The sequence below is a fragment of the Maylandia zebra genome, linkage group LG2, assembly GCF_041146795.1.
Source record: "Maylandia zebra isolate NMK-2024a linkage group LG2, Mzebra_GT3a, whole genome shotgun sequence".
NCBI classification, from domain to species: Eukaryota; Metazoa; Chordata; class Actinopteri; order Cichliformes; family Cichlidae; genus Maylandia; species Maylandia zebra.
In genome coordinates this window covers 8,108,312-8,131,643 of record NC_135168.1, presented here as the reverse complement: position 1 = coordinate 8,131,643, position 23,332 = coordinate 8,108,312, and the positions used below count along the sequence as shown (strand labels likewise).

General features: G+C 40.7%; 1 protein-coding gene and 2 long non-coding RNA genes across 4 annotated transcripts in view; 2 read left to right on the top strand and 1 right to left on the bottom strand.

Annotated features, from left to right (window-relative positions):
* LOC143420732 (uncharacterized) overlaps positions 1-23,332 on the top strand; it is a 441,774-nt gene that overhangs the window by 36,563 nt on the left and 381,879 nt on the right. The window lies entirely within an intron of this gene.
* LOC143413253 (uncharacterized) lies at positions 839-6,271 on the bottom strand. The gene is made up of 7 exons (XM_076876023.1): positions 6,263-6,271; positions 4,922-5,126; positions 3,923-4,770; positions 2,970-3,331; positions 1,604-1,777; positions 1,217-1,390; positions 839-1,040 (listed from the first exon to the last, which is right to left on the bottom strand). Exons 1-7 carry the CDS (start codon positions 6,269-6,271, stop codon positions 839-841), a joined length of 1,974 nt encoding a protein of 657 aa, XP_076732138.1.
* LOC143420694 (uncharacterized) lies at positions 18,523-21,988 on the top strand. 2 transcript variants are annotated; one of them, XR_013100423.1, is made up of 6 exons: positions 18,523-18,608; positions 19,719-19,866; positions 19,972-20,060; positions 20,231-20,538; positions 21,224-21,406; positions 21,501-21,988. It is a non-coding gene; the product is annotated as an uncharacterized LOC143420694 (long non-coding RNA). The 2 variants fall into 2 exon arrangements; XR_013100426.1 differs by having other exon boundaries at positions 18,556-18,608; positions 19,735-19,866.

Below are 23,332 nucleotides of genomic sequence, written 5' to 3'. Positions count from 1 at the left end.
TTGTTTGTAACAAAATATCGATTTCTGCTGTCCCTGTATCGATACATTATTAGCAAACAAAATATCACGATACTACACAGTATCGATTTTTTCCCCCACCCCTAATTAATAGTGGAGCTAACTTTAACAGGTGAAACTGATTTGACCTATAAGGCTACTGCAGTTACTTCTTATCAGGTTTAGTAGGGAAGACATCTGGATGAGGTAGTTAGTAGTATGTAGTTAGTACCGGGCGACTCCCCTCCCCCACATCGGCACCAGAACCCTGTATTATCTACAGGGTAAGACTGCCTGTTTTATCAAACTATGGCCATTACTACTGTGATCATTTGCAGCCCAGTGTGCCGCTCTCTCTGCTGGGATGAACCACTGGAGCTCACCCAGTCATCCCTTTCTTTCTCTCAAGAAGAAGTGAAATAAATATATTTATTATGTTACGAGTCTAATATTCTTTAAATCAAACTGTAATGAATAAATCAAGCAAGAAGATTTGGTGGCTCCACGTGTTGTAGAAGAAAAGATAAACATCTCATTTTGAGAAATCAGCCTTTAAAATTAAGTACTGTGAATAAAAAACAAACAGCGAGCCAATCAGCAGTCGCCAATATCCTCCTAATTTCATTCACAAAGAAATCAAATATATATATTATGGGCCCAAAGGAGCCTAAATCTTTAAATTAGGCAGTGCATGAAGTATTTTTTTAAATAAACAGAGACATGACTATAACAACTTTTAGTAATTCAGAGTCCAATTATCCACTCAAATGTAAATAAAAGTTCACTTGACAGCTGTAAAAGTTACCTGTTTATACAATAATATAAATCACATTTCAAATGATCATCTGTGGAAAAGTTTGAATCCTGACCTGAGAGTTTCCACTGCACACTGTGAACTCTTTAGTCCAGCGGACAGAAGCTTCACTCCTGAATCCTGCAGGTCAGAGTTACTCAGGTCCAGCTCTCTCAGACTGGAGGACTGGGAGCTGAGGACTGAGGACAGAGCTTCACAGCTTCTCTCTGACAGGTTACAGCCACTCAGTCTGAAAAATAAAAGACAATCTATAAAACAAGTACTCATGTAGAGTTTGTTAATACATTTCACAACATTAAATGTTGACTTTCTATTTTTAAAGAAAACATAAACATACTAAGATACAACATCATATGTATGAACTTTAATTAATAATTCTAAAAACTAAATGTTTTCTGATCTGACCTCAGAGTATTCAGTTTACAGTTTAAACGTTGTAGTCCAGCAGACAGAAGCTTCACTCCTGAATCCTGCAGCTTTCTGATACTCAGGTCCAGCTCTGTCAGACTAGAGGACTGCGAGCTGAGAACTGAGGACAGAGCTTCACAGTTTTCCTCTGAGAGTTCACAGATGTTAAGTCTGAAGATAAAAACATGAATAAAGATTGTTGTTAAAGTGTAATCAAGGTGCAATAGCTTATTGTCTTGTGCTGAGCAGGTTAGTAAAACTTCTGTTTAACTTTGAAATGAATAAAAATGCTATGAAACAAGGATAACTGGATAAAGACATAAACAAAAACAAACATCAAACACATAAACAAACAGAACTAAACATAATACAAATTGATCTGACCTCAGAACATTCAGTTTGGCATGTGGACTCTCCACTGCAGCAGACAGAAGCTTTACTGCTGAAGCCTTCAGGCTGTTGGTACTCAGGTCCAGCTCTCTCAGACTACAGGACTGGGAGCTGACCACTGACAACAAATTTTCACAGCCTTCCTCTGAGACGTTACAGCTGCTCAGTCTGAGAGAGAAAGGAAAAAAACAAAAACAAAGAAAAACAAACAATATATGTGATCAAATTAAATTTGTTTATATGTTGAACCCTTTTTTTTTAAATTTATTTAAACCTATGAGACTATGAGTGCTACCAGTCCAGTGCACATGATTGGTACCTTGATGGTACCTTGCTCAGGGGTACCACAAGGTAGCTATTCGGTGGATTCGACCCCTGACCTTATGATCATGGGGCGACCACTCTGCCTACTGAGCTAATAATTCTGTGTACACTGTCATACAATATTAACTAAAACAATTATTTTAGAAAATTTTAGTAATTCAATAATCATGCTCATTACCTGTGTATTGTGAATAACACTTGATTTTAAACACTAGCTGTATAAAACTCTTCCTGTTAAAGGTGTGTATAAAGGAGATGAGCTGAAATGCAGACTTCATGGAGAATGTTTGCTGTCAGCATATATCAAAGACAAAGCAGAGATCCATCCAGTCTCTTCCACTAAGCCCACAGAGGGACAGACAACCACTCTCACTCACACCTGCATGAAGTTTAGATCACCAGGTAACCTAACTGCATGTCTGTGGACAGTGGGAAGAAACTGTAGAGGACCCAGAGTGAACCCACTGTAATTCTGTGATAACACTGGTTATGGAAGCCTTACAGTTACATATGGTTACTGACAAGAAACACGACCTTAGAGGCAATTTCAGTAATGAAGACCGAAGTTCTCCCTCCATACAGGATGAAAACATGACAGCACAGCAGAGATTTATATTTAAAAAGGGAGGGTGTGCACTGAAAGTGAGATACAAACTTGAACTTAAATTATGAACATCAGAAAAAGATGTAGGTGAAGTCTGGCAGGTGAAGTTTGTGCTTTAGAATAAAACAACCAAACTCCTGGAGTTGGAGACAAGTGAACAAGCTGAGGATAATAAACCTGTCAGAGGGGCTGAAGCATCAGAGCTCATGTTCTTATAGGCTGGGTCTGGATTGTCCTTTGATAAGAGTTACAGAACAAAGTGTGTTTTAGAAATGCTGGAGTGAAACATTAAAACTACCATATATTTACTGAGTGACTGATGATCATTTAATTTACTATTTTAAAAAAATGTTACAGTGCTCTTTGAACTCAGCATTTCTGATTTATTTCCCATGATTTTAACAATGAAGCGATGACAACATGTTTACTCACAGAGCTTTGTTGGAGGCTTTGACCACTGGCAGCATTCTCAGAAGAGCCTCCTCTGAAGCAGAGTATTTCTTGAAGTCAAACTCATCCAGATCTTCTTCTGATGACAGTAAGATGAAGGTCAGAGCTGAGCACTGAGCAGGAGACAGTTTACCTGTGGAGAGACTTCCTGAAGTCCTGTATTGTTGGATCTCCTCCACTAGAGAACGATCATTCAGTTCATTCAGACAGTGGATCAGATTGATGCTTTTCTCTGCAGACAGATTCTCACTGAGCTTCTCCTTGATGTACTGGACTGTTTCCTGATTGGTCAGTGAGCTACTTCCTGTCTGTTTCATCAGGGCTCGTAAGAGAGTCTGATTGGTCTGCAGGGAAAGACCCAGGAGGAAGCGGAGGAACAAGTCCAGGTGTCCATTTGGACTCTGTAAGGCCTTGTTCACAGCACTCTGGTGGAGAGATTGAAGTTTTAATTTGTTAAATAATTTAGATTTCTTGGAGGTTGTTTGTTGTTCTTCCAGCAGATTGAGTCCAGAGTTGATGAAGGTCAGATGGACATGAAGAGCAGCCAGAAACTCCTGAACACTCAGATGGATGAAGCAGAACACCTTGTCCTGGTACAGTCCTCTCTCCTCTTTAAAGATCTGTGTGAACACTCCTGAGTACACTGAGGCTGCTCTGATATCGATGCCACACTCTGTCAGGTCTGATTCATAGAAGATCAGGTTTCCTTTCTGCAGCTGATCAAAAGCCAGTTTTCCCAGAGACTCCATCATCTTCCTGCTCTCTGGACTCCAGTGTGGATCTGTCTCAGCTCCTCCATCATACTTGACCTTCTTCACTTTGGCCTGAACCACCAGGAAGTGGATGTACATCTCAGTCAGGGTCTTGGGCAGCTGTCCTCCCTCTCTGGTTTCTAGCACATCCTCCAGAACTGTAGCAGTGATCCAGCAGAAGACTGGGATGTGGCACATGATGTGGAGGCTTCGTGATGTCTTGATGTGGGAGATGATGCTGCTGCCCTGCTTCTTATCTCTGAATCTCTTCCTGAAGTACTCCTCCTTCTGTGGGTCAGTGAACCCTCTGACCTCTGTCACCATGCCAACACAGTCAGGAGGGATCTGATTGGCTGCTGCAGGTCGTGTGGTTATCCAGAGGCGAGCAGAGGGAAGCAGTTTCCCCCTGATGAGGTTTATCAGCAGCACATCCACTGAGGTGGACTTTCTAGGGTCAGTTAGGATTGTAGTTTTGTGGAAGTCCAGAGGAAGTCGACACTCATCCAGACCATCAAAGATGAACACAACCTGGAAGTCTTCAAAGCTGCAGATTCCTGCTTCTTTGGTTTCAGTAAAGAAGTGATGAACAAGTCCCACCAAGCTTAACTTTTCCTCTTTCAGCACATTCAGCTCTCTGAAAGTGAATGGAAATATGAACTGGATGTGCTGGTTGGCTTTGTCTTCAGCCCAGTCCAGGCTGTATTTCTGTGTTAAGACTGTTTTCCCAATGCCAGCCACTCCCTTTGTCAGCACTGTTCTGATTGGTTCGTCTCTTCCAGGTGAGGCTTTAAAGATGTCTTCTTGTCTGATGGTTGTTTCTGGTCTGTCTGGTTTCCTGGATGCTGTTTCAATCTGTCTGACCTCATGTTCATCATTGACCTCTGCAGTCCCACCCTCTGTGATGTAGAGCTCTGTGTAGATCTGATTCAGGAGGGTTGGGTTTCCTGCTTTAGCGATGCCCTCAAACACACACTGGAACTTCTTCTTCAGCTTAGACTTAAGTTTACGATGACAAACAGCAGCTGGAAGTTCTGAATAATAATAATAAAAATACAACTTTAACAATCATATTTTACAAAATGCTGATGACAATTTCTGACCCACTGAGAAATGACTGAACACACTGGTGTCACAAGTGTCTCATTTATCCAGCAGCTTAAATCTTTAGATAAATCCTCTTACGTCTCTGCAGACGGTCAGCCAGCTCCTCCTGCTTCATTCTCCTCAGGAAGTCCACTGTGATCTTCACAAATGCCTCTCTGCTGTTTCTCCTCTGCTCATCATCCTCCCTCTGAAACTCCAAGCACTGGGGCTTATTTGGATTCAGAGCCTTCTGGATCTTCTTCAGCTCGTTCTTCACAAAAGTGATGATGTTGTCCTCCAGCAGCTGGAACAGAATACTTTATGAATGACCCACCACTCTGAACTTTAGTCCACACAACATCCACTTCTTTACGATCAAGGGGCATATCATCCACGAACTCTTTACCAATTATAGGTTTGACTTTATCTGATTAACTGAGACTTTGTCCACAACTCCATGATCCCAAAACGTTGATGCTGTTCATATGAATGCAGCGATTTCAGTGGGAGAAACATTTCACTGGTGTTCAGAGCTGAACTACCAACAGGTTGATGATCAAAGCCAGAAACTTGGAGATGTTTCAGGTGACTGAGTTGATCGTACAGACAACTGGTCTTAAAGGTTCACTCTGTTTACACATACAGATCAGTATTTAAGGTTTGACTCTCATCATCCACTGGGGCACAAACTGGGCGTCATCAGGACGCTACAACACAGAACAAACACCATCCCCACAGACACAGCAGCCAGCGAAGCAGAAGAACTTCACATCAAGAAGGTCCTGAGTAAATGTGAACGCTGGTTTGAGGGCGGAGTCAAGGAGGCCATTTATGTGAAAAGGAAAGACCATCTCTGAATGGAGGAGGGGCCTAAGGGTACATTTGTCACCATCTTACATGCTGTGATTGCAGCCATTCCCCAGCTCTCTGTGAACTGGACTCATGACCATTGATCAACAACCATTGATCAATGGTCCTGACAGTATGCGTACCAATGATCAATGAACTGACCTCCCAGCCCATTGTTCCTTCAGTGGGCTGGTTTCAGTCATACAAATGTCCTGTTTATGAGGTTGAAACCTGCAGTCAGCTGAGACTGAAGAAGTCACCTGATGATGATGAAACGTTTCTCCCACTGAAAACATCCAGATGAACAGAATCAAGCTTTTTGGGATTTACGTACCTGGATGATTGAGCATCAAGACACAACTCTGTGACTTTTCTCAGATGAATAAATCCTCTCCTCCAGCTTTGTTTACATCTACCAGCCCTGTGGCGCTGCCCAGGGAAATAATCTATGTGAGAGGTGGAAAGTCATACAGGTGTCTGCTCCTGCCTTCAGTTATTTTATCTACTGTGTGTCAACTGGCTGAACCTCCTCCAACTGTCTACTGTCTGCCTAAACTCAACAATGACTTAGTGATCTATCCATTCTCTGACCAAAGACATCCTGCTGCAGGAGGTTAACATAGCAGCACACTGATGATCCCACTCACTGTGAACAACACATTTGGACCTGATTTGCTGCTCTGGTTTACACGTGAACTTCCACTGCTGCTGTCACCAACTTGAGAGGCTCTACAGAAAAACTGGACTTGTCCATAAAAATCATAAACTACATTATAAGGACAGCATTGCTCAATCAACTCTAATTACTACTGACATGTTATCTCTTCTAACTAAGGTACAGACACTCAAACTTGCTGCTTTCAGTGAGAAGTCAAATGTCTGAATATGAGCTGGAAGCTGCTGAGAGTCCTCCTTCCCGTGGGGTTTACTTTCTCTACTACTTTCACTATAAACACGCCCCTTTCATGCACCTGCAGAGGGCCACCAGCAGATGGAGCTGTCTTAAACAAATCCACTTGGATAGTTAGCTGTAGATGACTTTATCAGTATGATTGTAGGATTTTGAGTTATTCTTTAGATTTATTTCAACTCTTATATTGTGCACAAGTGTTGAGCGACCCATAATTTCTCTGTACTTTTCATAAGAGCAGCCAGACTTTCAGCTAGTTTTTCTTTTTTAAGAGCTCAAAGTTATTGAAGAAACAGTTATTCAGCTTCATTCCCACTGATCTCGACTACAAACTGTTTCACTTTGGTTTCTGTTTAAAGCCTCGATGTTTAAAACGTTTCCCTGTGATCACATTTGCACCGTCTGATTTCAAAGTTTGTTTCTTTTGGTCATTTAGTCCACAGAGTCCTCGGTGTTCTGAAAGGGACCTATAAATAAATGCATTATTATTAATAATAAAGTAGTTGTTGTACATGTACAGACCATAAATATGGAGTCCAGCTGTGTTTGATGCTGCTGGGCAGACTGACCACTGGGAACCTCTGAGCTCTGCTGCTCCACTCTGTGGAGGAACCATGAAGGATTAGATCAACACAGGATAAAGATCCAGGAGTTTCTGCTCAAATAACTTCATCTGAATCAAGTCTGTCAAGTTTTAAACTCTCAGATTGTGAACATATCAGTAATTTTCAGTCTGTTTTCATGGACGTCCTTTCAGTGGTGATGTCAGGGATGATTTTGAAGAAGCTCATCAAACTGAACCATCAGCAGATCACTGCTCCAAAACCAGAACATGATCCGAGTCTCCCTCCACCACCAGAACACCAGCTTTACTAACGTGGTAGATCAGTGTAGTACAGATCAATAACTGATGAGTCATTTGATCAAAATCACTGAGTGCTTCACGTCTGACCCTCTGATGCTTCTGTAGACATTTTGCATATTTAATGAATGTCTGACAGTTTTACATTCATTCTATGAACACAGTGGAAATGTTGTGTTATAGTCTCCATGTTGTTTCCAGCATCATAAATTCTTAAGTTCAGAAAATTAGATTCTTTCTTCACAGCTGAAAAACAACAACATTTATTCTCTATTGAAATCTGCATCGTCCACTCCAAAGGTCACAATCTGAAGGTAACATCTGGTTTTGTTCCCTGTGGTTAACTCTGAGCATCAGTATGGTGGGATTTATCCACTACATCCACACCACTGTGGTTCAGTGTTGTCCTGATGGAGTAACAGCAGCCAGTATGATCCAGGCTTTAGCTGCTGGGTCTCTGTGTGACCTCTCAGACTGTTTAACAGATCAGACACAAAGAGAATCAGAGCAGCTCTGTTCTTTAAAGACAAACATGAACCCACTCAGGCCACACTTTCCCCACAGATATGAGCATCACTGTCCTCAAACAGCAAATGACCAAGTCGAACATTTGGATCTTTTCTCTTTCATTGTTTTCTTTTTAATGAATCTTTGTAACAATCTGAGGATGTTTCAGGTCATATTTATCCAGGAAACACAAACATGTAAAGGAGTCATCACAGCTCTCTGACCTCGTTGCTCCAGGTTCACCACTGAAGTGTGGATTATAATCTTTGGACCAGTCACTCCTCACAGACGGACAGCTGGACCCTGCAGACTGTGACCTCTGACCTCTGCAGACACAAACATGATTGAAGCAGCTGTGGTCACACAGACTGCAGATAATGCAGCTGTTTCCTGTCAGTAACATCCTCTTAGATTAGAGTTCAGCTTTTTACAGGAAAACTGGACAAAACTGATTTTTGTTACAAACTCATTTTCATTTCCTCTCAGCTCACAAACACAGTCAGACAATCAACCAGAGTCAACACTGATTATAATGTCAGTGCAGAATTATTTCTGTTACTCAGTGAGTTCAGCTCTCTGACCTCGTTGCTCCAGGTTCACCACTGAAGTGTGGATTTAGAGGTTTGGACCGGTCACTCCTCACAGACGGACAGCTGGACCCTGCAGACTCTGCTCTGTCCTCCTCTTCCTCCATCATCATCTTCAGTCAGTCTGAGAGGTAAACCACAAACACTCAGTGAGTTCACATTAACAGGAGGAACTGAGTTACAGTCGCTGACCTCTGACCTGTCATGTGACCATGAAACCAGGTCAATATGTCTGTAGGTTCAGTCATCCAGGTCATGTGATCTAAGGAGCTTGGAGAGAAAAGAGACGTCTTTAAGTTTCTGGAAGACGTTTCATCTGAGAAGCTTCTTCAGCTCTAAAACCAAACGGTGGAGAGTCCCAGATATTTAAACCTGAGAGGGAAAGAAAGCATGTCGCTGACCCACCACTGATGTTATTTCAAGGAGGAAACTGAGAGCCTTTGCACCAGGAGCACAAACATCAGCTCCAGCAATGATCCACTGATGTGTTTTTATTCCATGTATGAATGTTGTTATTGACAGAGATGACGTTTGTGTGTCAGTGATGCAGTGACTGTTGTTGTTACCTGTACAGGCTGGTTAGACTCTATGAAACAGATCATACAGATCTCTGCATGTTAGAAGAGACTATTAAAGGTCATGAATGAGACAAAGGCAGGGAGGCGTCCTTTACAGCTAAACAGCAGAGTGAGAGAACAGCCAGCACCTCTACATTTATCACATTATACAGCACATGTATGATACTGACAGGGATGAGAAGAATTTAGTGATTCTGATCCCATCATTGATATTACTTATTGATTCTCAGTAGCTCTGCTCTGACAGTCACCACCATCACTGAGCAGCATATCAAAGACATTTGTGCACATTAACTGCATGTTGTGGCTCAAATGTTTGTGCATGTTGGAGGCATTTCCTCTTTGTTGTGATCAGTGCTGGTCATTACTCAAAACAGTCATTATTACACATATTACACAGAACACTTTGATTAAAAGTAATGGAGTACGTTACTTCATTACTCCTCATAACATTACTTTGATGTTACTGTGTAAAATGAACAAATGAGCATGTAACAACATAAAGCTGAGGTACAGCCCCACACACCAACACAGATCCTGATGAGGTCACGTGATGTTTCTCTGAGTGTTTATGAACACAAATCAAAGATGAAACAGCACAAAGACACTTCAAAGTGATTCTACTGTAGAAACATGAACAGGTAGAAACCTGCAGCCTGACTGCTCATCACTTTGTTACCTGTTCAAGTTCAGCAGCAGCAGCTCACTTTATCACGGTGCTGGTCTGGGGTCAGTGTTTACTCAGCTTTACGTCACTCTGGGTTCTTGGCTAGCTTAGCGTTAGCTTAGTGTTAGCTTAGCGTTAGCTTAGTGTTAGCATAGTGTTAGCTTAGCATTAACATGCTGTCAGGTGTCTCGTGTGTAAATATTAATCACAGTGACAGTAAAGGAGGTAAAGGGCTGTGACGTCATCACGTACGCTGCGTCCTCTGTGGGCTCTGAGTGAACTCAAAGTACAAACTACAAGTACACAAACACGAACGTAGCTCAGAGTGGCGGACACACTCGGCCTCGTTGGTCCAGCTGTGAGTCCGTTACCGTGAACTATGGAGCGGCAGATTTGTGCTGAACTAAGCTGCACACAGCTGATGTTAGCCAGGAAACATTACACACTGACTTTAATGGAGAGACCGGAAATACAAACACACACAGTTTGTTGTGTGAAGAAATCAAACACGAGCTGAACAAACAGTAAAGTTCCTAAAGACAAACTGTTAAAGGAGGAAACAAAGCAAACTTACAGTTTCTTCACACCAACAACAAGCTCCACTCCACACCTGGACACTAAACACGGACACACAGGTGAGCTGCTTCCTGGAAGGAGGCGGGGCTCCACCTGAAACTCAGCACAGGTGGGAGGGGCTCAGCTCTGTGTGTGCTGATGTGTTAACTTTAAAAATATGCCGTCTGACTGCTCAGACTGAGTCAGAGTAAAGTTCACATGCTGACGTGTGGAGACATGAAACCTTGTTGTAGCTGCAGGTGTGAACACACTGATCCCAGATCAGCTCTGCTGTATTTGTAACATGAACATTTCTGCTGCAAAGCTTCAAATGTTCAGCATGTTTCTCTGTTTCCAGTCTATAGATCCAGTCACACTTTCTACCTTCACCTGTGCAGTAAAGACTGAGAGCAGAGCTGAAAGCAAGCGTCCAATCAGTGAGCAGCATCAACACCTGAGCTTCATTCAGACTCTGTTATTGAAGATGTTGTTGGTACAAAGTTCATCTGCTGCTCACATGAATCCATGAAAGATTTATTTCACTGAATGTTTCTTCAAAGCTCATTTCAACCTGTTGAAGTCATGAATGAAAGTGCAGACTGAGAGTGGATCACATGATGTTTGAGGTGTGTCATGTGACATGTTCAGTATTGTCACACATGTCTAGATTGTCCCTGATATCATAACTGCTCAAACACTGATGATTATATTTGAAGAATTATTCCTGATGGCAGCAAAGTTTGAATGGAGCTCTCTGTCTGTGCTGATTTGTCGCCCTCTGGAGGTCAAAGCACAAACTGCATGATGTCACTGTAACCACCACAGTGACAGGAAGTGTTTTTATGACTGAAACACTGAAATGATGCTAACGGCTGTCGTTAGGCTCACTGACAGCAGTGCTGATGTGTTCATGTCAAACACTGGCTCAGGTCAGACTCCTTCATCCTTCTCCAGCGTGAGGCCGCCCTCAGACCCACAGGAGCTCTGACCTTTGACCTCCTGACCCTAACCATTTTAGTCTTGTTGCATCTGCAAATCCATCCAAACTGTAGCCGAGCAAAAGAAGCTGGAAGTTGTTCTATGAATGATGTTGTTGAAGGAGCTTGGAAAGAAAAGCGTCTGGACTTCTTTAAGTTGCTTGAAGAGGGACATGGACGTCTTAACGCCCACTCACATCCTGGGACATTTGATCACAGGAAATCACATGATAGCGTGGGGCTAGATCTCACAATGGGTTCACCCAAAACCTTGGCTGATTGTGACCCACACCCGTTCTCACACCGTGGCTCGTGTGATTAGGTAGAGGATCAACAGGGGCTCCGTGTCCCTGAATTTAAACTGAATCTAAACACACCGTGCACAATGCCAAGTTAGATAATGGTTAAAAGAACAAGATAAGAATAAATCAAAAGATAAAATAAGGATAAAAAATAACTTAAAAAAATAAAATAAAAAGATAAATAACTGCAAATAAGTACAAATAAGTAACTGAAGACACGTGTGGTCTGCAGATGTCGATGTACATGGATGTACATGGAGTTTAATGTGCAAAATGAACTTAGTGTGCAAAGTGACCTGATGTGCAAACTGCAGTTTGAGGTCGGTCAGCTGTTCAGGAGTCTGATAGCAGTGGGGAAGATGGAGTTGTTGAGTCTGGATGTTCTACATTTCACACTTCTGAACCTTCGTCTCGAGGGCAGAGGTGTGTCTCTCCTCTGGACTCTGTGATGGTAGCTGCTCTGCAGAGAGGGCAGCGGGGTCCTGATGATCTTCTCCACAGTTGTTATCACTCTCTGCAGGCGTTTGCGGTTTGCAGTAGTGCTGCCGTACCATGCAGTGATGCAGCTGTCAGGCTGCTCTCCACAGTGCAGCTGTAGAACCTGCTGAGGATCTTGGCCAACATACCAAATTTCCTCAGCCTCCTCAGGAAATACAGCAGCTGCTGAGCCTTCTTGACCAGCTGTGTGAGTTTGAGTCCCTCACTGACTCAAACTCCTTCAGTGACACTTGCAGCCTTGCAGATTAGTTTGCTGATCCTGATGCATCTCTGGAGCTGATGCTGTCCCCCAGCAGACAACAACAACATAGATGTTCTCACTAGTCCACTTTACCCTCTAATCACATCTCTGACATCTGCAGGTTGCTCCATAGAGACTCTTGTGCAATGCCAGGTGTTTGTGTTTGTCTGTAGGTACACATTAGATATGACCATAGACGCACACACACAAGTGAACACAGCAGCACAGATGGTTTCCACCTGCTTCCCTCTTTCTTCACACAACTGTGAGGATGATGAAGAGGTTTCAGGACGAGGTGGTCAGCAAGCACAGGATAAAGCAGGGCCATGAAACTCTCTGGTGCAGCAGATGTTTAATCAGACTCAGCTTTAGGCTTCTTTTCCCACCTGGCAGCAAAGTAACAGCTTCACTAATGTGAACAGTCACAATGTTAAACGTTTCTATATCTTCATATATTTTTATCTGTTGATGCTGCAGAATAAAGTCTGTTAACAGAGTGCAGGATGTGTAGAGCAGGTCCAGCTCTCCCTTTACTGTGTCCACTTTCATCAGCCCCTGTGAAGTGACACAGAGTGCATGTGTGTCTGTCAGCTGTTGTTTGTTGTGAAGGATGGAACAAATGAACACACACTTTTAGAGAAATCTGAAAAAGCAACACGTGCTTGGGCTCCTTCTGTGCTCGTCTTCATTAATGCTGATCTTTCTTTCCTGTTTGTTCTTTGGCACAAGCTTCAGTCTTTTCTCCCAGGGCTCCTTCACACTTAGAAACACACCTACATTCATTTATACACAAACATCATGAAACAAAGGCTTTGTAAAAGAGGACATGAGATCCTCTCTGAACAGCACATTCATATCAAACACAGGACTGAACAGGATATACTGAGTCTGTGCTGTTTTCATTGTTACTTGCTGAGTATTTTTCCAGTGGTTGAAATGTGACTCAAGTCTGATTCTTCTACTGTGTGTGAACTCTAAGCAGCTGCATTAAACAGCTGCTTTTCAAACCAGGCTCAATCCTATGACTCTGTGAATGTAAACTTTTGTCACCTGCATGAATAACAATCCTTGATCTAGTCAGGACTGCAGTGCTCCTGTGATCCCAGCTTATAGATGGAGGCTAGCATGAGAGGCTCAGCAGCTAAAGCAGCACACCTGGGTCTCCCAGCCTATTAAAAGCAGCCCTTTGCTTCACCTGCTTCACTAAACATTATTATTATTATTTAAGCAGAGTGGTGTGATTCATGTAGGCATTGCTGTGTGACAGGAGGACTTTTCTTGAAACAGCTCGTGTGACGTGAGCTGACGTAAAAACAGTGATGTTAGCTTGATTCTCTTGGCTAAAACTATTTTAAAAAGAGGGTCAATCATGCAAATCTGCCAATAGAAGCCAAAGTTACAGCCCCTCAGAGTTTAAAGAGAAAAGGCCCGTTTCCAACACTCGGTTGTGCAAAGGGAAACAGGCCCACAGTGCCTGAGTGTGTGGGTAATTCTTCAAATAATATTCAAAAGCAAACATTTTTAAGCATGTAAATAAAATTCAATCATTTCTGCTCTTCAATACCTAAGAAATGAAAACTGGCAGATGGTCCCAAAATGTGAAACGCCTGGCTATCTGTGCATTTAGTGCTGCAAGTTTTCACTGTTTACCTTCAGAAGCATAAATCTCTGCACAGATAATGTTCATATGTGGATTCCTGGTTTTCTGCAGTTAATTGTGACCCAAAGCGTATTTTTAAAGTGGTTCCAGGCAATAAAGCCTAAAAATAAATACATCTACTTCCTTTTTCTGTGTTCCAGCCTCAGTGACTCTGACACAGTGCTGTAATATTTACACCTCTGATGAAAGCAGAGTTTGTAGTTGCAGAAATACTCGACTCATTTTGGGCATTTACGAGCAGGAACCTCAGAAAGCCCCTCGCTGCTTCACTGGTTAAGAAGCAAAGCAAACATTAGTTCACAGTGATGTTAATTAAGGCCCAAAGTTTAGGAACGAACGTCAGCACTTCACTAATGAATGTAATGCTGATTCATGTGCTTGTTTTGTAATGTGCATGTTGTGCGTTGCTATTTCCCATATTCTTTGGCACTGATAGATGAAGAGTCTCAGGCAGGACCGAGGCTGCCAGCTGCTGACAGTGAGCAGGGAGAGAGCAGCAGAAGCTGGGCAAGAGCAGGGCACCTTCAGCCCCCTTCATCAGTCAGAAATCATTTGGGTGTCTGTGTGAAATGTCTGATTTTTAAAATCTTTTTGTAGACATATTTATTAAATGTTTAACAATTATATAGAAGAAAGACAATGTAAAGAACAAAACATGACAAAACAAAAATGAGTTGAAGTTATGAACTGTTTCTGAGAGACAAATAACACCAGGATCCTTTTTGTGTAGCTGACAGCTGGTAACTGTGCAGGGGCGGGTCTAGCAAAGTGTTGCCAGGGGGGCAGGTAGGGCATTAACAGGGAGAGGGGGGCACAAAGACATACTTTTCTTTCTTGTTCTCATTTAAAATGTCTCACTTTTAATAAATAATTATCTGAATCTTACAACAAACGTTTTCATCTGATGTAAAATATATAGAAATCCATTATTGTACATAGTCATTTTTTAGGGTCCCATCATAATTTCTTCAGAAGTAAGTACTGCATATGATGCCAGTGTTTCCCACATTTTCTAGATTCTGCACCAGTACTGTGTGTAAAATGCATCAAAAAGTCAGTTTGATTCTTTCTCACCTGTCTTTCTGTCTCCTTTCACTTTTTAAAGGTTGCCATGTTAGAAAACATATTTTGCCCTGCCGTGCTGTTTATTGATGTGGCAAATGAAAGGTTTATGAAAACATATCTAAATCTGTCATCAGTAATCAGCAATGATCATGTCTCACCTCTAGTCTCTGTCTTAATGTCAGGTTTCCACCGTGTGTTGTAGATGTTCAGGAGGTTAACTCGACCAACAGTCTACTTCCTGTTTAGAATACCAGGACAGGGAGGATGGTGCAGGTTTAAGTTTATTAGACTGATGCATGTATACCAACAAGACAGCGTCCATCACCGTGACAACAGCGTTTGTTTTCATTCAAAGGCTTTATGGTTTTTCCTTTAATACCTGGGGGGCCGGTCTCCAGTCAAAATGCCCGGGACCATTTTTTGTCCCAGTCCAGCCCTGGTGTCAGATCTGCATGCAGTGTCAATGAGACGATCAACAACAGATCAGACAAAACACTCAGGCGGACACTCCTCTGTACACATCACGCCCAATGTGATCCACAAAAAAAACAAGTGACTGTTTTCCTTTAAAATGATGACGTCATCTTGCTGGTGAGGGAGCTTCGAGTAGGTTGCGCGTGGAGCTCCATTATCAGCAATATCTGGTATGAATGTGTGTGGATGTATGCATGTGACTGGACTGTGATGGACTGACGACTAAAAGTTTTAACTGACTTGATACTGAGACAAAAACGGTGCCGACTTTAGGATTAGTGAATGTCCACAACAATTCACCCAGCCTGTAGAAGAAGGGTGGATGTTTTGTCTTGCTTTGGGTTGTTTTTGTAAGAACAGAAGAATGACAGAGACTAAAGGGGGAGGCTGCAGCGTCACATGAGGGTGAACTGCAGACTGAACCCTTTGGTTGCTAATTTTGAGTTATTGATGTTTGCATTAAGAAAATTGTGTTATAGTAGCTGTGTTTCGATTAATGTATCACATTATATTGTTGGGAATGTTAAATGCTTAAGTGAAGAAAAGGTCCGTTTTCGCCCATGACTGAACATGTTATCGTTAACCATAGCAGGCCATTGTAAAAATTCAATTAATGGTTATAAAAAAAAACAAAACAATAAAATAAAAAATCCTCCACTGAGGTCTGTGAATAACAGGGGAATGATAGACAGCCAAACTCAAAAGAGAGGTATGTAATGATAAACACTGGTCCCCGTCTTTTGGGCGCTTTTTGAAATAGTCAGCAATTTATAACTAAGAGAGAACCGATAAGGGTGGTGCTGCACAAGAACAAGAGTAAAATAAAGTAAAATATTGTGTTTAGCTTTGAGAAGTTTAAATTAAAGTGTAACATTACACTCAGAGGATCAATATGAAGGTCAATATATCTTAATTTTGTATGAAGTACATGACTGGTGACTGTTCTGTGCTGAGCTTTTGTTTTTACAGCACCCACTTGGCCACACCAACAGTTTCTCGCCACCGAAAAAGGGTACTTGCAAAGAATAGAGAATGGGGAGGAATATCATCAAAACTGGGAAAGGTAAGCCCCAAAGGGGGTGATAATGCCATAACTTTCACTTATGGTCAAATTCTCAAAAGTTGACCCCAAACTTGAAAATTCTTTAAACATTTAGAGACAGAGTGCATAAATATAATGTCGTAAACCACATAAGGATGAAGTATTTGATTCAATAAGATGGTGATATAACACGCAGTAAAATGTTGATCATGTTGATTATGTTTATTCCAGTGTGCAGAGCAGGGTTATTATTATTAAAGAAAATAAATGAAATAACGAAAACTAGAAGTGGAACAACGTTTGCTTTAACGGAAATAACAAAAAAAAAGGAAAACTAACTAAAACTGTAATGAATGTTCACAAAATTAGTCAAAGTCAATTGGATTTATTGTAAAATGTGTTTAGTTTCATTGATGTGTGCGCGCCCTACAATAGCTAAGTTAAGGCGCTACGGTAGTTGGGTCGTCTGTGCGGCTGCTCCGTCCACGCGCAGAATTATGTCAGGAAAGTCGGGAGAAAGCGCCAGAGTCCAATTGAGGATCATTTTAATATGACTGTTTTTTAGACATAACAAGAGTCTTGTAGTGGAGAGGGACATAATGTCCTCCTGAGACCCAGAGAATAAGAAAAAACAGGGAGAAAATATTTTCCTTTTTTCTTTTTTCTTTTTTTTTCTTTTTCCTTTTAAATAAATCAAGTGTTATTAAAATAACAATCTCAAAAGATGAAGATCAGGGACCAACCCAGAAGTCACTGACACTTCACTAGCTGTAAACTATTGGTTCAGGAATAAGTGATGGCACTGAACTTTATATTTCACAAAAGTCAATTTATTTAGGATATCTGAGGAAGTACAGATTTTTATTTGGAGACACAAAGGAACATTTGGCACTTCCCTCATCTCACATCTGTTTCATTGTTGCATACAACCATTATATAACTGAAATGCCTTGGACTGCTAAACAGTTCAGGCAAGTGGAGTGAAACATTTGGTTACACTCTCGTCTGATTGGAACCTCCTTTTCTTGAGTTTTGGAGAGAACTCTTCATTACTGATATCATTCAGGTCATGTCCACATGTTTGTCCCAGGTTTCTCAGTCAAGAGGACCTTGAACTCGAGATACGGTGAATCCTTTTCGTATATTGAGATCACTGATAACTTTCAGCAACGACGTGATCTTGTAGAAACAATTAGGGGCCATGGATTCATCTATAATTGCGACTCTTATTTTTACTTTAGTGGAAAACATTTCTGCATTTCACCCAGATTTTATTTTTAACTTAAAATTAAAATTTCCGGATTCTCCTACACTCTTAGAAAGGATGTGTTAAAAAATGACACAAAAAATGTGTTGTTACACTATTAACACATTTTGTGTAAATTTTAACATAACATGTGTAAGAAAATGTGTAAACATTGAAAAAATGTGTAAAACGCTTAACACACTTGATGTGTTGCACAGTTTAACACATTTTGTGTGTTATTTTCAGAATCTAACAACAGGACCTAAAATTAGCAGCTCAGTAATTTGATACTAGCCCTGTGTTTAGTGAAATAAATTGTAGATTAACAATGTATTATAACTATATTAACTGAATAAATAAAATGTTTAGTTATTGTTTGTTTTCCTTAATCCTTTCCTCATTACTTTCAACAAATAAAACATTTTATAATGTAATGTGGACCAAGGTATGGTGTACTAAAATTCTGAAAGAGGATTAATTTTTTATTTCTCAATATGTATGGCATACCAATTAATGGCCATGGCTATACTATAAGCATAAGTATCCACAAAGAACAGGCTTAATTTTGACCGTAACATGTGAATACAATTGAAGCAAAAGTAGAAAATGAAATGAGTAAGAACACACATGCTTAAAATTGAAACAAATTCTGCCCAGCAACATGACATACCGGCGGCGGCGGGAAGGGGGCGCTATCTTTCGCGCCAATGAGACAAAGGAGACAAAGATGGAGGTTACGTCGCCTAGTATGTTGTCAGACCTTACAGTAAGTATCATTTACCAGTTTATCTTAATGTACTGAAAATATGCCGGGTTTCTGGAAGAATGTGAATTTATATAAAATATAGGAGTTTAGAGTTTAAGTTAATTACTGCTTAACTATACCTAGCTAACCTTAATGTAACAGTCTTGCTAACATATCCTACTCTTAATTCTATTATTAGTTCTTGGATTTCGTGCCATACTCCATTAGAGTTAATGTGTTTTGGTAGTATTTTTATGTATTACTTTATTCATGTATTTATCTATTTACTTTATTTATGTATTAGAGTATTCAGAAATTGCTCTTAGAACCAGTGTGGTAGTTGGCTAGCGGCTCCGACAGGCATTATGTTGTCTATGAGCAACGCCAGAGTCAGCACCTAACCGTAGCAGTGTTGAGTAAAATGACAATATTGTCGTTAGCTCTGAATATAGCAAATGTAGTTATCACCGCGACCATTCGTTTACTAGCAGAGAATAGGAATAAAGACTGAGTAACTTTAACATGAAATATACCTCATATTGACAGAGATAATTATTTTTTCAAGCAGTTAAAGCAGTTTTTGCATCTAGTATGATTAACTAAAGTATGTGCACATTCTTTTTTAAGGCTTATTGCTGGAAACATGCTCTGATATAGTTTCTTTTTTATGCAGAACTTCTGAGGAAGTAATAGTCAGTGTTATTTAAAAAACCAAACAACAGCAACTTGACCATGCAAATTATCTTACTTATTTAGCCATGTGTTTCATTTTTTCAGCACACATATGACAACTTAGAATCTGTCAAAGTCCTTGTAACCACTTTTATAGATGAGAAAGAAATTTGTAAAAAAAAAAAAAAATTCTTATTGTCAGCAGTGCCACAGACATCAGACATCACTATTAGTCAGGATCAGATTTATTCACCAAGTAGCAACTAGAAGATAAAATCAATTTATTTATTATTCAGAATTTCTTTTAGTCATTGCGTTATAATCACGTAGTTAAGAAACCGCCTTCTTCTGCTGCAGCTTTTTGAGTAAACTCGTGCTTTTATGCTCTGTGGAAATTTGCTGTCATGACTTTGAAGATTATTGCAGAGAGGTAAAGTGTCTGGTGTTGCCTTTACACAGTCTACCATTACCACAGAAGAACAAAGTCAACCCCTGAAGTCACTCAGGAAAGCCCCACAGATTCTTAAGGAGTATGAAACCTGTCGGTGCCATCGAGGAGGCTCCTTGTGAAGACTTGCATTGGGGATTTGGTGGAGAGGTGTGGTTAGTAAGTATCGCACTTTACTGTACTTTGTTAAAATTTTGCAATGAATGTTTTCCTTTAAAAATGTTGAAGTGCACAGAAGTAAAAAAGTTTACCTTTGTTTTCCAGTTACCCTCTTAGTGCAGAGAAGCTAACTGTAGCAAAAAGCATCCTCACCACTTTTCCACCCTTAAGTGGCAGGACAGGGGGAAGGATTTGTAAGTAAATTTAGCATTTTAGTAATTTAAATTCCACTACATACTGAAAATTGCACTTGTTCCCACTTACTGTGTATCGTTTAACCTTTATCTAATTATTTATTAGAGCTTTTTTTCTCAGTTAAAATTGCTCAGCTGTTACCCATATACCTCTGTCCTTTCTTCCTCAGGAGCATTATTATGATCCAGTCTCTCATTGTGGATTCCTAGAGACTAAACTGCGCAACCTTAGACGGAATCTCGACCAGGGGCAGAGACATTATAAGAAGCGAAAAGTGACAGATGACTGTGGTGAAGACAAGAAGCTCAGGCGAGAGGATGGGAATACCAGCAGCACAGATGAGTGGGTCACCCAAGTTATTGCGGCCCTCAGCTGAGAACCTTCCAATTATCATGTCAGGCATGGAGGAAACATACACCAGTCTCAGAGCCTGGAATATTCGGAGAGTACCCACGGTTTTTGGACATGCCAAGTCTGGTAAGTTGCTTGGTTCTCTGGTAATGGTTTATGTACTCCTTCTCCACTCAGTTGTGTTTTGCATACAAAGTATGTAACAGGAGTCGATACATTTGGAGGTATGTTTATGAGCTCCTAGTGAATATTTTGAAAGTTTTATAACTTCAGAGTTTGATCATTACTCCCTGCGCACTGATTACAATGAGCATCACTTTTCACATGGTCCAAAATCTTAGTCGTACCACCAAATGACTATCTAATAGTAGGGACATCAAATGACAATGCAGAAAGTGCTGCTCGTGGAAGTGAAAACCCTACAAAAAAATCACCTAAATCTGTATGAAACTCTGCTTTCAGCAGCACTATTTTCAACAAAAAAGCTCTACAGGACAAACCGCAGATAGACAACATAAGAAACTGTCTGCTAGAAAGTTGAACATCAGCTAAAAAGTCCTAATTTTTTCTCAGGGTCTGATGGGACCCAAATCATAGCTAAAATTAAGGAATAATGGACTTGTATTCAAATACCACTCCAAGTAAATTGTTGTTTCACTGTGTAGGTAAGCTTGATGTGGAATGGGTAACAGAAATGTGATACTGTAAAGTTTGATTTTAGCCATACAGCTACCAAATGGACAGAATGTACTTTTGATTTAATGTATTTAATGCTTCATTTTAAACTTAAACACTTCTTTTATTTCCGTAGGCTGGACTTGGAGTTTGGCAATTTTACAGGAGGAAAGGTGGATCTCTTTTTGCGAAAATGGGAAGCCAGTATCATTCCGAAGCTCAAATCAGTAGCTGCCCTGGAAACAAGAACCCCCCCGCCATGTGTTAACACACCTACTCCCACCAGTTGGTGCCAGTCGTTGCAGCCTTTTTTGCACTGGTATGTATTCAGTAAAGTTCTCACGGTATTTACCTGAGGAAAGCATTTGTCTACACCTCACTGAATACTATCTTTATCTTCCCCCATCTCCAAGCCTGGAACAAGTATTGCATCGCTTTGCAGTGATCCTGAAGCATCATCCACAACACACCAACCCCAGCTGATATGCATCGGTGATCTAAAGAGGGCAACCAGGCAGTACATCATTGTTGCTAAGAATGACAGAGTAACCATTTCTCTGAATGATGGCCTGACGTGTGCTGTGGATAAGCTTTTCAAACTGTACTGGGTATGTAACTTGTCCTATCCAGCACCACTTGGCTCCGTCTTCACCTTCTTTGATTTTGTCTATGACCTGCCGCTGTCCACCCAAAGGAAAACCAAAGTACTGGAGCTGATTGCACAGATTAAAGTATGCAAGTAAAATGTTCACCTGTCCAAAATGTAGAGAGTCTCTGTTCACAGAGGTGAGAAACCTCATTTGGCATCTTTGTCAAATACACTGCTTATCAGGACTGACCATTTTTATGCCTATGCAGTGGAAAGGTCAGACAATATGAACTGATTGGCTGAAATTTTTGATTTTTGTATTTAAACTAGGGGTGGGTTTTTATAATCGATTCATCGATTAAAATCGATTCTGGCTTGGATAACGTAAAATCGATTCATTAAAATCCTGAATCGATTTTTTAATATAAATTTATTTTGTCCGAAATGCCAGAATCTCTGGTGACATCTCACAAAATTTCAAGAACCACCAAACAGTAAATGAGAGCAGGTACAGGGATTCTGCACATAGACTTAAACACACAGCGCAACCCGCGGATCAGAATCAGTTAGATGTCGCCTTTCTCACAGTCGGGGCTGAAAGCCGACAGCTCGCTGATCCGGGTCCGCGCTTTGTGTTCACGCCCTTTATGCGCTGATTCTAAAGCTGTTAGTTTGATCTCTCTCCAAACAATATTGACCGAACCAGCAGCAAAAGAAGATCCAAACGCTTCACATAAACATCGTCATGAATTCACTCTTTTACTGTTTTGCTTCCATTGCGATGCGCAGCTCTCTCTCTCTCCCTCTCTCCCTCCCTCCCCCCCCCCCCCCCCCCCCCCCTCTCTCTCTCGAACAGTTTCCCTTTCTTCATTATTCGCTTGCTTGTTACGCACAAGTCTACTGTTGCTTACAGCTCTGTCGGCCGCTGTTTTTTTCCCTTTTACATTCTTCCGAAAAGAAAACCTCATTTCTGCTGTTCAATACTGAACAAATTTAAACTTTTTAATATTATTCAAAATGCAAAATGCTTAGCCGTGTGTCTAATAAAACCGCTGTAACGTCAGAGGCAATGTTGATTAATTAATGGTTTTCTTTCGTTTTTGATGTACTGCAGAATATTTTTATAAAATCCCAGGCCAGGAAAACCTTCATGTTTTTCTGTGTTTTATCCTCAGCTACTTTGACACAAAGGCATCTGCTGTGATGCTCACACCTTGGATAAAGTCTTGCGAGTGTCAGCTTCCTTTTTATAGATACAAAAATATGTAAATGTTCTGATCTGAATTATACTTCTGACTGTCAAAATTTCCCAGATTTAAATTGAATCGAATCGAATTAAATCGAATCGTGGATCGAATCGATTTGGGACCTTGTGAATCGGAATTGAATCGATTCTAGAAATCAGTGACGATACCCAGCCCTAATTTAAACCCAAGGTACAAAATTGTATAACCTGGATGCTATATTCGCCAAAATGTATGTTTTTCTGTTTGCATGCAACTGCACATTTGTTAAATGTTGACAATTTGTTGAAGATGACAATTGTTACCTTTAAAAATTTTAATTCATGTATTGTCTGGATTATATCAGAACATTATATATATATATTGAAAAAATTGAAAAATTGAAAAAAGGGCAATCATATATATGATTGCC

Coding starts and splice junctions, on each gene's coding strand:
- LOC143413253 (XM_076876023.1), bottom strand. Junction 4,771..4,921: donor GGCTGACCGTCTGCAGAGAC/GTAAGAGGATTT, acceptor ATTATTATTCAG/AACTTCCAGCTGCTGTTTGT. Junction 3,332..3,922: donor ACATCATGTGCCACATCCCA/GTCTTCTGCTGG, acceptor CTTTCCCTGCAG/ACCAATCAGACTCTCTTACG.